We start from the raw sequence: 12,977 nt of genomic DNA, 5'->3' as shown, positions 1-12,977 counted from the left end.
GGTTTCCACCTAGCTCACAGTCGCCTCATTGTAACTGGTTTCCACCTAGCTCACAGTCGCCTCATTGTAACTGGTTTCCACCTAGCTCACAGTCGCCTCATTGTAACTGGTTTCCACCTAGCTCACAGTCGCCTCATTGTAACTGGTTTCCACCTAGCTCACAGTCGCCTCATTGTAACTGGTTTCCACCTAGCTCACAGTCGCCTCATTGTAACTGGTTTCCACCTAGCTCACAGTCGCCTCATTGTAACTGGTTTCCACCTAGCTCACAGTCGCCTCATTGTAACTGGTTTCCACCTAGCTCACAGTCGCCTCACTGTAACTGGTTTCCACCTAGCTCACAGTCGCCTCACTGTAACTGGTTTCCACCTAGCTCACAGCTAACAATGGCCGGTTTCCTTTATCATCCTTATCTTTTTGCATATCTTTCATTCATTTGTTCCGTATCTCTCCTTATCACCATCTATATCTCTCGTTTCTCCTTCCCCTGACTTCGACCCGAAACGTCAACTATTCCTTCTCTCCAACGATGCTGTCTGACCCGTTGAGTTACTCCAGCTTTTTGTGTCTATTTTCGATCAATTGGGAACTGGGAATTAGTTCAGGCCAGCACCACAGGGTGGCGTAGTTGAGCCGCTGTCTCACTCTGCAGAGACCTGGGTTCGATCCTGACCTCGGGTGCTGTGTGCGAGGAGTGTGCACGATCTCCCTGGGTTTCTCCAGGTGCTCCGGTTTCCTTCCACGCCCCAAAGACATGCAGGTTCAGTGGGGCAAGTTACAGAGGTCAATTAACCCCATCAAACCTGCACGTCACGTGCATAGCTTAGTGGTTGAGCTGGAAATCGATGAGAGTGTGGGGAGAAGAAAATAGAATCGGTGTGGTTGTTATTCGGCCCAGACTCGATGGGCCGAAGGGCCTGTTCCTGCATTCTAGTCAAGTGTGAATGGGTAGTTGATGGTTGGCATGGACTTAATGGGCCAAAGGGCCTCTCCTGTACTCTGCAGCAGTACGCAATGTGAATGGGTGGTTGATGGTCGGCAGGGACTCGAGGGGCCAAAGGGCCTGTTCCTTTACACTGGGCTGTAGCCTGGATGAACCACTGATGGGCTGTGAGGAAGGGTCCCAACCCGTAACATCACCAGTCCACGTTCCCCAGTGGTCCACATTCTCTGAGCCTCGGAGTGACTCCAGCTATGTGTGTGTGTGTGTCTGCGGAGTAACTCAGCGGGTCAGACAGCATCTCTGGAGAGAAGGAATAGTTGACGTTTCGGGTCGAAGTCAAGGAGGAAGAGAAACAAGAGATATAGATGGTGATATGGAGACAATAGACAATAGACAATAGGTGCAGGAGTAGGCCATTCAGCCCTTTGAGCCAGCACCGCCATTCAATGCGATCATGGCTAATCACTCTCAATGAGTACCCCGTTCCTGCCTTCTCCCCATACCCCCTCACTCCGCTATCCTTAAGAGCTCTATCCAGCTCTCTCTTGAAAGCATCCAACGAACTGGCCTCCACTGCCTTCTGAGGCAGAGAATTCCACACCTTCACCACTCTCTGACTGAAAAAGTTCTTCCTCATCTCCGTTCTAAATGGCCTACCCCTTATTCTTAAACTGTGGCCCCTTGTTCTGGACTCCCCCAACATTGGGAACATGTTTCCTGCCTCTAATGTGTCCAATCCCCTAATTATCTTCTATGTTTCAATAAGATCCCCCCTCATCCTTCTAAATTCCAGTGTATACAAGCCTAATTGCTCCAGCCTTTCAACATACGACAGTCCCGCCATTCCGGGAATTAACCTAGTGAACCTACGCTGCACGCCCTCAATAGCAAGAATATCCTTCCTCAAATTTGGAGACCAAAACTGCACACAGTACTCCAGGTGCGGTCTCACCAGGGCCCGGTACAACTGTAGAAGGACCTCTTTGCTCCTATACTCAACTCCTCTTGTTATGAAGGCCAACATTCCATTGGCTTTCTTCACTGCCTGCTGTACCTGCATGCTTCCTTTCAGTGACTGATGCACTAGGACACCCAGATCTCGTTGAACATCTCCTCTTCCTAACTTGACACCATTCAGATAATAATCTGTCTTTCTATTCTTACTTCCAAAGTGAATAACCTCACACTAATCTACATTAAACTGCATCTGCCATGTATCCGCCCACTCACACAACCTGTCCAAGTCACCCTGCAGCCTTATTGCATCTTCCTCACAATTCACACTACCCCCCAGCTTAGTATCATCTGCAAATTTGCTAATGATACGGAACAAATGAATGAAAGATATGCAAAAACATGTGTGTGTGTCTGTGTGTTCCAGGACGTGATGGTGAGGAACGACAGCCCGTGTGGCACTACGATCGGGCCGCTTCTGGCCTCGGCCCTGGGGATGAGAGTGGTGGACTTAGGCAGCCCACAGCTGGCAATGCACTCCATCCGTGAGATGTGCTGCACCTCCAGTGTCCTCCACAGCATCACGCTGCTCAAGGTAAGACAGTTTAGTTCAGTTTTGAGATACAGCACAGAAACAGGCCCTTCGGCCCACCGGGTCCACGCCGACAACCGACCAGCGAACACTACCCTACTCGCACTAGGGACAATTTTACATTTACAACAAGCCAATTAACTTATAAACCTGCACGTCTTTGGGAGGAAACCGAAGATCTCAGAGAAAACCCACGTAGGTCACTGGGAGATCATATAGACAAGCACCTGAGTCACAATCGAACCCGGGTCTCTGGCGCTGTGAGGCAGCATCTCTACCCCTCATCTGCAGTCTTGGCCACTGGGGGGGGGGGGGGGGGGGGGGGGGTGCGCTGGGCAGCTTACGACCCTTCTTTAGTCAGAGGGTGGTGAATCTGTGGAATTCTTTGCCACAGAAGGCTGTGGAGGCCACGTCAATTGATATTTTTAAGGCAGAGAGCAGTTTTGGGACCCTTATCTGAGGAAGGATGTGCTAGCGTTGGAGAGGGTCCAGAGGAAGTTTACAAGAATGATCCCAGGAATGAGTGGGTTAACCTATGATGAGCGTTTGATGGCACTGGGCCTGTACTTGCTGGAGTTTAGAAGGATGATAGAGGCCTGGATAGAGTGGATGTGAAGAGGATGTTTCCACTAGTGGGAGAGTCTAGGACCAGAGGTGATAGCCTCAGAATAAAAGGACGTTCCTGTAGAAAGGAGATGAGGAGGAATTTCTTTGGTCAGAGGGTGGTGAATCTGTGGGATTCATTGCCACAGAAGGCTGTGGAGGCCACGTCAATGGATATTTTAAAGGCAGAGATAGATAGATTCTTGATTAGCACGGGTGTCAGGGGTTATGGGGAGAAGGCAGGAGAATGGGGTTGAGAGGGAAAGATAGGTCAGCCAAGATTGAATGGCAGAGGAGACTTTATGGGCCAAATGGCCTAATTCTGCTCCTATGACTTATGAACATCCGTGACCCTCCCCAGCTCCTGGTCCACCAATATCCTGGACCTTGGCCAGCATGGGCAGGTAGACCCTTCAGCCCAATCTACACTAGTCCCACCTACCTGTCATTGTCCCATCTCCCTCTATGCCTGTCCAATGCATGTACATGTCTATGTGTTTCTTAGATGTTGTGATGGCTCCTGTCTCAAATATCTCCTCTGGCAGCTCATTCCATACACCTACCTCCCGTTGTATAAAATAGTTACCCCTCAAATTCCTATTCAACCTTTCCCTCCCTCACCTTAAACCTATGTCCTCTGGTTCTCGATTCTCCTACTCTGGGCAAGAAACTCTGTGCATCTACCTGATCTATTCCTCTCATGATCTTGTACACCTCTATAAGATCACCCCCTCATCCTCCTATGCTCCAAGGAATAGTTATAGCCTGCTCAACCTATCCCTTGAAACATAGACAATAGGTGCAGGAGGAGGCCATTTGGCCCTTCGAGCCAGCACCGCCATTCATTGTGATCATGGCTGATCATCCATAATCAGTAACCCGTGCCTGCCTTCTCCCCAAATCCCTTGATTCCACTAGCCCCTAGAGCTCTATCTAACTCTCTCTTAAATCCATCCAGTGATTTGGCTTCCACTGCCCTCAGTGGCAGAGAATTCCACAAATTCACAACTCTCTGGGTGAAAAAGTTTTTTTCTCACCTCAGTTTTAAATGGCCTCCCCTTTATTCTAAGACTGTGGCCCCCTGGTTCTGGACACGCCCAACATTGGAAACATTTTTCCTGTATTTGATCCTTTTATAATTTTATATGTTTCTTTAAGATCCCCTCTCATCCTTCTAAACTCCAGTGAATATAAGCCTAGACTTTTCAATCTTTCCTCATATGTCAGTCCCGCCATCCCAGGGATCAATCTCGTGAATCTACGCTGCCTCAATTACAAGGATGTCCTTCCTCAAATTAGGAGACCAAAACTGTACACAATACTCCAGATGTGGTCTTACCAGGGCCCTATACAACTGTAGAAGAACCTCTTTGCTCCTATACTGAAATCCTCTTGTTATGAAGGCCAACATGCCATTAGCTTTCTTCACTGCCTGCTGTACCTGCACGCCAACTTTCAGTGACTGGTGTACAAGGACACCCAGGCCTCGCTGCACCTCCCCCTTACCTGACCTAATTCCATTGAGATAATAAGTCCTGGAAATATCCTTGCATCTTTCCTACAGATAGACACAAAATGCTGGAGTATCTCAACGGGACAGGCAGCATCGCTGGATAGTTGGAATGGGTGGCGTTTATGATCGAAACCCCTCGCTGAGTTACTCCAGCACTTTGTGTCTATCTTAGGTGTAAACGAGCATTGTTCCTATGACAGGTGTTTCTGAAAAAGGTGACAATTGAAGGGATATTGGAGGTTATGCCTAAAGAAGGCAGCCAATATTAAAGATCTAAAAGGACACAAAGTGCTGGAGTAACAGCGGGTCAGGCAGCATCCCTGGAGAAAAAGGATCGGTAACGTTTCAGATCTTGATTTGTAACGTCACCTATAATAATAATAATAATAATGCATTACATTTGTATAGCGCTTTTCTAAAAACTCAAAGACGCTTTACAGGGTTTACTAAAACATAGAAATAAATAAATAAATAAGTAAACGAACAGAAAAGGAAAAATAAGGTGAGGTGACGGTCAGTGGTTGAAGGCAGTGTTGAACAGGTGAGACTTCAGTGATGTTCTTCATGAACTTCCATGTTCTCCACAGATGCTGCCTGACCTGCTGAGTTACTCCAGCACTCTGTGAAACGACACCTATCCGTGTTCTCCACAGATGCTGCCTGACCTGCTGAGTTACTCCAGCACTCTGTGAAACGTCACCTATCCGTGTTCTCCATAGATGCTGCCTGACCCACTGAGTTACTCCAGCACTCTGTGTCCTGTTTTGATGTTGTGTTGCCCTGTCATCTACCTGACCGCCAGCTGGTGGCAGTGTGGGCTGGTGTTGGAGGCAGGGCTTGCTCCCAGAGTGCTGACGTCTACAATGACGTTCTCTCCACCTCCGGCTGGTGATGTCCAGGCAATCCGCCCACTCGCACCCTGGGAGCTGCTGCTGATGACAGCGCTCCACCAGGTCATCAGTGATCAGAGCAGAATGAGGCCATTCCGCCCATCGTCTACTCCGCCATTCAATCATGGCTGATCTATCTCTCCCACCCAACCCCATTCTCCTGCCTTCTAACCGTAACCCCGTACGAGTCAAGAATCTATCTCTGCCTTAAAAATATCCATTGACTTGGCCTCCACAGCCTTCTGTGGCAAAGAATTCCACAGACTCACCACCCTCTGACTAAAGAATTCTGACTAAACTCCAGGGACCTTGTCTCTGGCTGTGTCCCCGTCTCTGAACCTTTAGTTTAGTTTAGAGATACAGCGCGGAAACAGGCCCACCGGGTCCGTGCCGACCAGCGATCCCCGCGCATTAACACTATCCTACACCCGCTAGGTACAATATTTACATTTACCCAATCAATTAACCTACAAACCTGTACGTCTTTGGAGTGTGGGAGGAAACCGAAGATCTCAGAGAAAACCCAAACAGATCACTGGGAGAACGTACAAACTCCGTACAGACGGGTCCCGTAGTCGGGATGGAACCCGGGTCTCTGGCGCTGCAAGCGCTGTAACACCGCTGCGCCACCGTGACCGCCCCTGCCTCTGCTGTGTCCCCCTCTCTGTCCCTGCCTCTGCTGTGTCCCCCTCTCTGCACCTCCCCCCTCTGCTGTGTCCCCCTCTCTGCACCTCCCCCCTCTGCTGTGTCCCCCTCTCTGCACCTCCCCCCTCTGCTGTGTCCCCTGCACCTCTCCCTTGGAATGAAACAGTGCCAGCATGCCACAGAACAGCACGGGAACAGGTGCTTCAGCCAGTATTGTGTGCAGTCATTCGGAGCCACGGGGGATTCCTGCAGTCCTTATGTTTGGCACAGAGGCCCAGTTGGTGGTGTTTCTGCCTCACAGTGCCAGAGATCCGGGTTTGATCCTGACTGCGGGTGCTGTCTGTACGGAGTTCGCAGCACCCGTACTCAGATCCCACTGCACACCTGTGTTTACTGACACCAAACATCTCAAAATATACTTGAAAACATCTTGAATGAATGAGCTCATATTTTGCCTCTCTATTTCTGTTGCTTTGGGAATCCACTGACTTTGTACGTTCTCCCGGTGACCGTGTGGGTTTTCTCTGGGTGCACCGGTTTCCTCCCGCATTCCAAAGACGTGCGGGTTTGTAGGTTAATTGGCTTCTGTAAATTGTATATTTCCCTCGTGTGTAGGATAGAGCTAGTATACGGGGTGATCGCCGGTCGGCACGGTCTCGATGGGCCGAAGGGCCTGTTTCCGCGCTGTGTATCTCTAAAAGTCAATAAAATAAAGTCTAATATCCTGCCTGCCCTCCCTGATGGTCACACATGTATGTGTCTTTGGGACATACCTTTAGAAAAGAGATGAGGGGGAATTTCTTTCGTCAGAGGGCGGTGAATCTTTGGAATTCTTTGTCACAGACGGCTGTGGAGGCCAAGTCTGGATATTTTTCAGGCAGAGATAGATAGATTCTTGATTAGTGCAGGTGTCAGAGGTTATGGGGAGAAGGCAGGTGAATGGGGTTAGGAGGGAGTGATTGATCAGCCATGATCAGTCTGAAATCATCATCATTGGTCCAAAAACGCTCACCAAATCCACCCAAAACTTCATCCTCAACATTGATGGTCTCCCAGTATCCACCTCACCTCACATCCGGAATCTTGGAATCATCCTTGATCAAACCCTCTCCTTCGACAAACACATCAAACACATCACAAAGACAGCCTTCTTCCACCTCAAAAACATTGCCCGTCTCCGTCCATCCCTCTCCTCCACAGCTGCAGAAACCCTCATCCACGCCTTCATCACCTCCCGTCTGGACTACTGCAACAGCCTCCTCTATGGCGCACCCTCAAAAATCATCAATAAACTTCAATACATTCAAAACTCCGCTGCCCGTCTACTCACACACACCTCGATCCGTGACCATATCACCCCCGTCCTTTATAAACTCCACTGGCTCCCCATCCCCCAGAGAATCCAGTACAAAATCCTCCTCATAACCAACAAAGCCCTCCATAACCTGGCCCCATCCTACCTGACCGACCTCCTCCACAGGCACACTCCCACCTGCACCCTCCGCTCTGCCGCTGCCAATCTCCTATCCCCCCACATCCGGACCAAACTCAGATCCTGGGGGGACAGGGCTTTCTCCATCGCTGCTCCCACCCTATGGAACTCACTACCCCAAACCGTTAGAGACTCCTCCACACTCACCACATTCAAAACATCGCTGAAGTCTCACCTGTTCAGTACTGCCTTCAACCACTGAAGGTCACCTCACCTTCTGTCTCCTTTCTCTGTTCATTTATTTATTTACTTATTTATCTATTTATTCATTTCCCTATGTTCTCAAAATCTCTGTAAAGCGTCTTTGAGTATATGAAAAGCGCTATATAAATAAAATGCATTATTATTATTATTATTATGATTGAATGGCGGAGTAGTATAAGAAAATAACTGCAGATGCTGGTACAAATCGAAGGTATTTATTCACAAAATGCTGGAGTAACTCAGCGGGTCAGGCAGCATCTCGGGAGAGAAGGAATGGGTGACGTTTCGGGTCGAGACCCTTCTTCAGACTGATGTCAGGGGTGCGGGAGAAAGGAAGGATATAGGTGGAGACAGGAAGATAGAGGCAGATCTGGGAAGGAGGGACAGAGGAACTATCTAAAGTAAATACCTTCGAATGGCGGAGTAGACTTGATGGGCCGAATGGCCTAATTCTACTCCTATCACTTATGAACTTCAGAAAGGAGCCGTGGAGGAATTTTTAATTAGGGGGTAGTGAATCTGTGGATTTTATTGTAGAGGCCAAATCAGTGGGTATTTTTATAGTGGAGATTGGTGATTAGTACGGGTGTCAGGGGTTGTGGGGAAATGGCAGGAGAATGGGGTTGAGTGGGAAAGATAGATCAGCCACGATTGAATGGCGGAGTAGACTCGCCTAATTTTGCTCCTGGGACTTCTGAGTGATCCGTCTAACCTCCTATCTTTCCTCCAGGGCTTCTTTGACCACTTCCCGTCTGTGAACAGCAGCCTGATCGTTGACTGAGCCGTGCTGAGACTCGGACACTGAAGGAGTGTCCAGCACCGACCGGTCAACATCTCCAGACAAGACCACCCGATCTAATCAAGAATCTGATTCTCCTGCCTTCTCCCCATAACCTCTGACACCCGTACTAATCAAGAATCTATCGATCTCTGCCTTTAAAATACCCATTGACAGTCTCCACAGCCTTCTGTGGCAATGAATTCCACAGAATTACCACCCAATGACTAAAGAAATTCCTCCTCATCTCCTTCTTGAAGGAACATCTTTTAATTTTGAGGCTGTGGCCTCTGGTCCTAGACTCTCCCACTAGTGGAAACATCCTCCCACATCCACTCTATATTTCGCTATTCGGTACGTTTCAATGAAGTCCCCCCCTCCCCTCATTCTTCTGAACTCCAGCGAGTACAGGCCCAGAGCCGACAAACGCTCATCGTATGATAACCCACTCATTCCTGGGATCATTCTGGCAAACTTCCTCTGGACCCTCTCCAGGGCCAGCACATCCTTCCTCAGATATGGGGCCCCAAATTGCTCACAGTATTCCAAATAATATTCTCCTCACAACCTTCAACACGTCTTTCTTTTTTGACCAGCACACATTCCCTCTCGTTGGATCAGGCTGTTGTATGGATTCTCCGCAGATTTTGTGCGTAGAACAAAGTCCACGTTTCAGGGTAACGTGGCCGTTCCTCACTTGCTATCTACACTTCCGTCAACTTGGTTAATCCCCAAAAGTGACGGGGTTGAAATATATTTACACGCCCAGTTTATAAACGAACAAAAAGATCACTGTCCTCATAATAATGTTTCTTAAAATGCGTTGCTTCTCTTTAAAACAATCAATAAATCATGAAATTCAAAGATGATGGAGAAACTTCTTATTTCTAATTCGTTTAGAGATACAGTGAGGAAACAGGTCCTTCGGCCTACCAACTCCGCACCGACCAGCGATCCCCACACACTAACGTAGAATATAGGTGCAGGAGTAGGCCATTCAGCACCGCCATTCAATATGAATGATTCAATATGATGTGAGAGAATAATGCTATCCTACACACACTCGGGACAAGTTACATTGGAGTATTGTGAAACATTTTGCAATTCAGGCACTCTGTAAATTAAAGTGGTTGCAAAGAGTTGGTATTAGGATTGATTAATTATTGCCATGTGTACCAAGGTAGTTTATTGTCACGTATATTAAGGTACAGTGACAAGCTTTTGTTGCGTGCTAACCAGTCAGCGGAAAAACTGTACATGATTACAATCGAGCCGTCCATAGTACAGATACATGATAAAGGGAATAACATTTAGTGCAAGATAAAGTCCGATTAAAGGTAGTCCGAAGGTCACCAATGAGGTGGATGGGAGGTCAGGACCGCTCTCTAGTTGGTGAGAGGACGGTTCAGTTGCCTGATAACAGCTGGGAAGAAACTGTCCCTGAATCTGGAGGTGTGCGTTTTCACACTTCTGTACCTCTTGCCTGATGGGCGAGGGGAGAAGAGGGAGTGGCCGGGGTGAGACTGGTCCTTGATTATGCTGATGGCCTTGCCGAGGCAGCGTGAGGTGTAGATGGATTCAATGGAAGAGAGGTTGGGTTGTGTGATGGTCTGGGCTGCATCCACAACCATCTACAAATTTTTGCGGTCTTGGGAGTGTTACAGCTAGAGAGGAAGTGCAAGTAAGGAAAAAGTGCGAGTGCCAAAATCGGGTAGGTTGGAAGATTGGAACTACACCCCAGCTTATGGGAGGATCGTTCAGTAGAACGGTTACAGCGGGGAGAAGCTGTTCCTGAATCATCTGGTACAGGCTTTCAAGCTTTTGTATCTTCCACCCAACATGGGAGAGATAGAGAATGCCCGGGTTGTGAGTGGTCCTGGATTATGTTGGCTGCTTTCCTGAGGCAGTGAAGTGGAGATGGAGTCAGTGGTGGGAAGTCTGGGTCTGTGTGACAGACTGGGCTACATCCACAACTCTCTACAAACTCTTACAGTCTTGGATGGAGCAGCTGTTCCCAAAACAAGATGTGATGCAACCTGATGTAGACACATAAGAAATTAAGTGCAGGAGGAGGCCACTTGGCCCTTTGAGCCAGCACCGCCATTCATTGTGATCATGGCTGATCATCCACAATCAGCAACCCGTGCCTGCCTTCTCCCCATACCCCTTGATTCCACTAGCCCCCAGAGCTCCATCCAACTCTGGAATACACTGGAATTTAGAAGGATGAGAGGAGATCTCATCGAAACGTATAAGATTATTAAGGGGTTGGACACGTTAGAGGCAGGAAACATGAATGTATTCAAGAGAGAGCTAGATAGAGCTCTTAAGGATAGCGGAGTCAGGGGGTATGGGGAGAAGGCAGGAACAGGGTACTGATTGAGAATGATCAGCCATAATCACATTAATGGCAGTGCTGGCTCGAAGGTCCGAATGGCCTCCTCCTGCACCTATTGTCTATTGTCTTTTAAATTCATCCAGTGAATTGGCCTCCACTGCCCTCTGTGACAGAGAATTCCACAGATTCACAACTCTGCGTGACAACGTTTTTTCTCACCTCAGTTTTAAATGGCCTCCCCTTTATTCTTAGACTGTGGCCCCTGTTTATGGACTCACTCATTGGGAACATTTTTTCTGCATCTAGCTTGTCCAGTCCTTCTATAAGATTCCCTCTCTTCCTTCTAAATTCCAGTGAATACAAGCCCAGTCTTTCCAATCTTTCCTCATATGACAGTCCCAATAGCAAGGATGTCCTTCCTCAAATTAGGAGATCAAAACTGCACACAATACTCCAGATGTGGTCTCACCAGGGCCCTGTACAACTGCAGAAGGACCTCTTTACTCCGATACTCAAATCCTCTCATTATGAAGGCCAACATGCCATTATCATGTAGGCACAAGGGACTGCAGATGCTGGTTTACAATAAGATATGCAACAAAAAAAAAGACAGAAAGTAAGTCAGAGGGTCAGGCAGCATTTCTGGAGAATGTGGATAGGTTATAGTTCAGGCCGGGACCACCTTCAGACTGATTGTTGAGGGGAGGGGAAGTAACAAAGTACAGGCCATTCGGCCCACCAAGTCCGCGCTGACCGTCGATCGCCCATTCACACTAGTTCTATGTTATCCCACTTTCTCAACCACTCCCTGCACACCAGTGGACAATTTACAGAGGGACAATTAACCTATAAACCCGCACGTCTTTGGGATGTTGGAGGAAACCGGAGCACCCGGAGAAAACCCACGTGGTCCCAGAGAAGGGGTGCAAGACAGCACCATGGTCAGGTTTGAAACCGGGTCTCTAGCGCTGTGAGGCAGCAGCTCTACCAGCTGCGGCACCGTGCTGCCCGCTCTATCATTGATTTTAGTTTAGAGATACAGTGTGGAACCAGGCCCCTCAGCCTACCGAGTCCGCCCCAACCACCGATCACTGGTATACTAGTTCTATCCTACACACTAGGGACATTTTACAGAGGGCCGATTAAGCTACAAGCCTGCACGTCTTTGGAGTGTGGGAGGAAACCCACACGGTCGCAAGGAGGTGCAAACTCCGCACACCGACACAGCACCTGAGATCAGGAGAAGGATGGCCACCGTGGCACAGCGGTAGAGTTGCTGCCTTACAGCAAATTGCAGCGCCGGAGACCCAGGTTCGATCCCGACTACGGGCGCTGTCTGTACGGAATTTGTACGTTCTCCCCGTGACCTGCGTGGGTTTTCTCCGAGATCTCCGGTTTCCTCCCGCGCTCCAAAGACGTACAGGTCTGTCGGCTGATTGGCTTGGTAAATGTAAAAACTGTCCCCAGTGGGTGTAGGGTAGTATTAGTGTGCGGGGATCGCTGGGCGGCGCGGACTCGGTGGGCCGAAGGGCCTGTTTCCGCGCTGTATCTCTAAATCTAAATATGCGGGGATCGCAGGCTGGGCCGAAGGGCCTGTCTCTGGGCTGTATCTCCAGAACCAGGGGCCACAGTTTAAGAATAAGGGGTAGGCCATTTAGAACTGAGATGAGGAAAAACTTTTTCAGTCAGAGAGTTGTGAATCTGTGGAATTCTCTGCCTCAGAAGGCAGTGGAGGCCAATTCTCTGAATGCATTCAAGAGAGAGCTAGATAGAGCTCTTAAGGATAGCGGAGTCAGGGGGTATGGGGAGAAGGCAGGAACGAGGTACTGATTGAGAATGATCAGCCGTGATCACATTGAATGGTGGTCGGTGCTGGCTCGAAGGGCCGAATGGCCTCCTCCTGCACCTATTGTCTATTGTCTAAAATCAGGATGGGACCTGGTTGTCTGGCACTGTGAGGCATCAGCTCGACCAGCTGCGACACTGCCGGCCACTGAGTAATTGATTTTGTTTCTCCCAGTGGAT

At 48.8% G+C, this 12,977-nt stretch overlaps 1 protein-coding gene across 2 annotated transcripts in view; it reads left to right on the top strand.

Moving 5' to 3' along the window:
• The window catches only part of dnpep (aspartyl aminopeptidase), a 56,218-nt gene extending 46,483 nt beyond the window's left edge, over positions 1 to 9,735 (top strand). Inside the window, exons 14-15 of one of the 2 annotated variants that reach the window (XM_078404353.1) lie at positions 2,325 to 2,492; positions 8,567 to 9,735. In XM_078404353.1, the coding sequence (XP_078260479.1) occupies positions 2,325 to 2,492; positions 8,567 to 8,617 (219 nt within the window). In that variant the 3' untranslated portion in view covers positions 8,618 to 9,735. The remainder of the gene's footprint in view (positions 1 to 2,324; positions 2,493 to 8,566) is intronic. The other variant, XM_078404355.1, reaches the window with a different exon arrangement.
• The last annotated feature ends 3,242 nt before the right edge of the window (positions 9,736 to 12,977 follow it).

This window comes from Rhinoraja longicauda, chromosome 8 (genome assembly GCF_053455715.1).
Source record: "Rhinoraja longicauda isolate Sanriku21f chromosome 8, sRhiLon1.1, whole genome shotgun sequence".
Lineage (NCBI taxonomy): Eukaryota > Metazoa > Chordata > Chondrichthyes > Rajiformes > Arhynchobatidae > Rhinoraja > Rhinoraja longicauda.
Note: the sequence above shows the minus strand (reverse complement) of the source record. Positions and strands in the feature narration are given on the sequence as shown.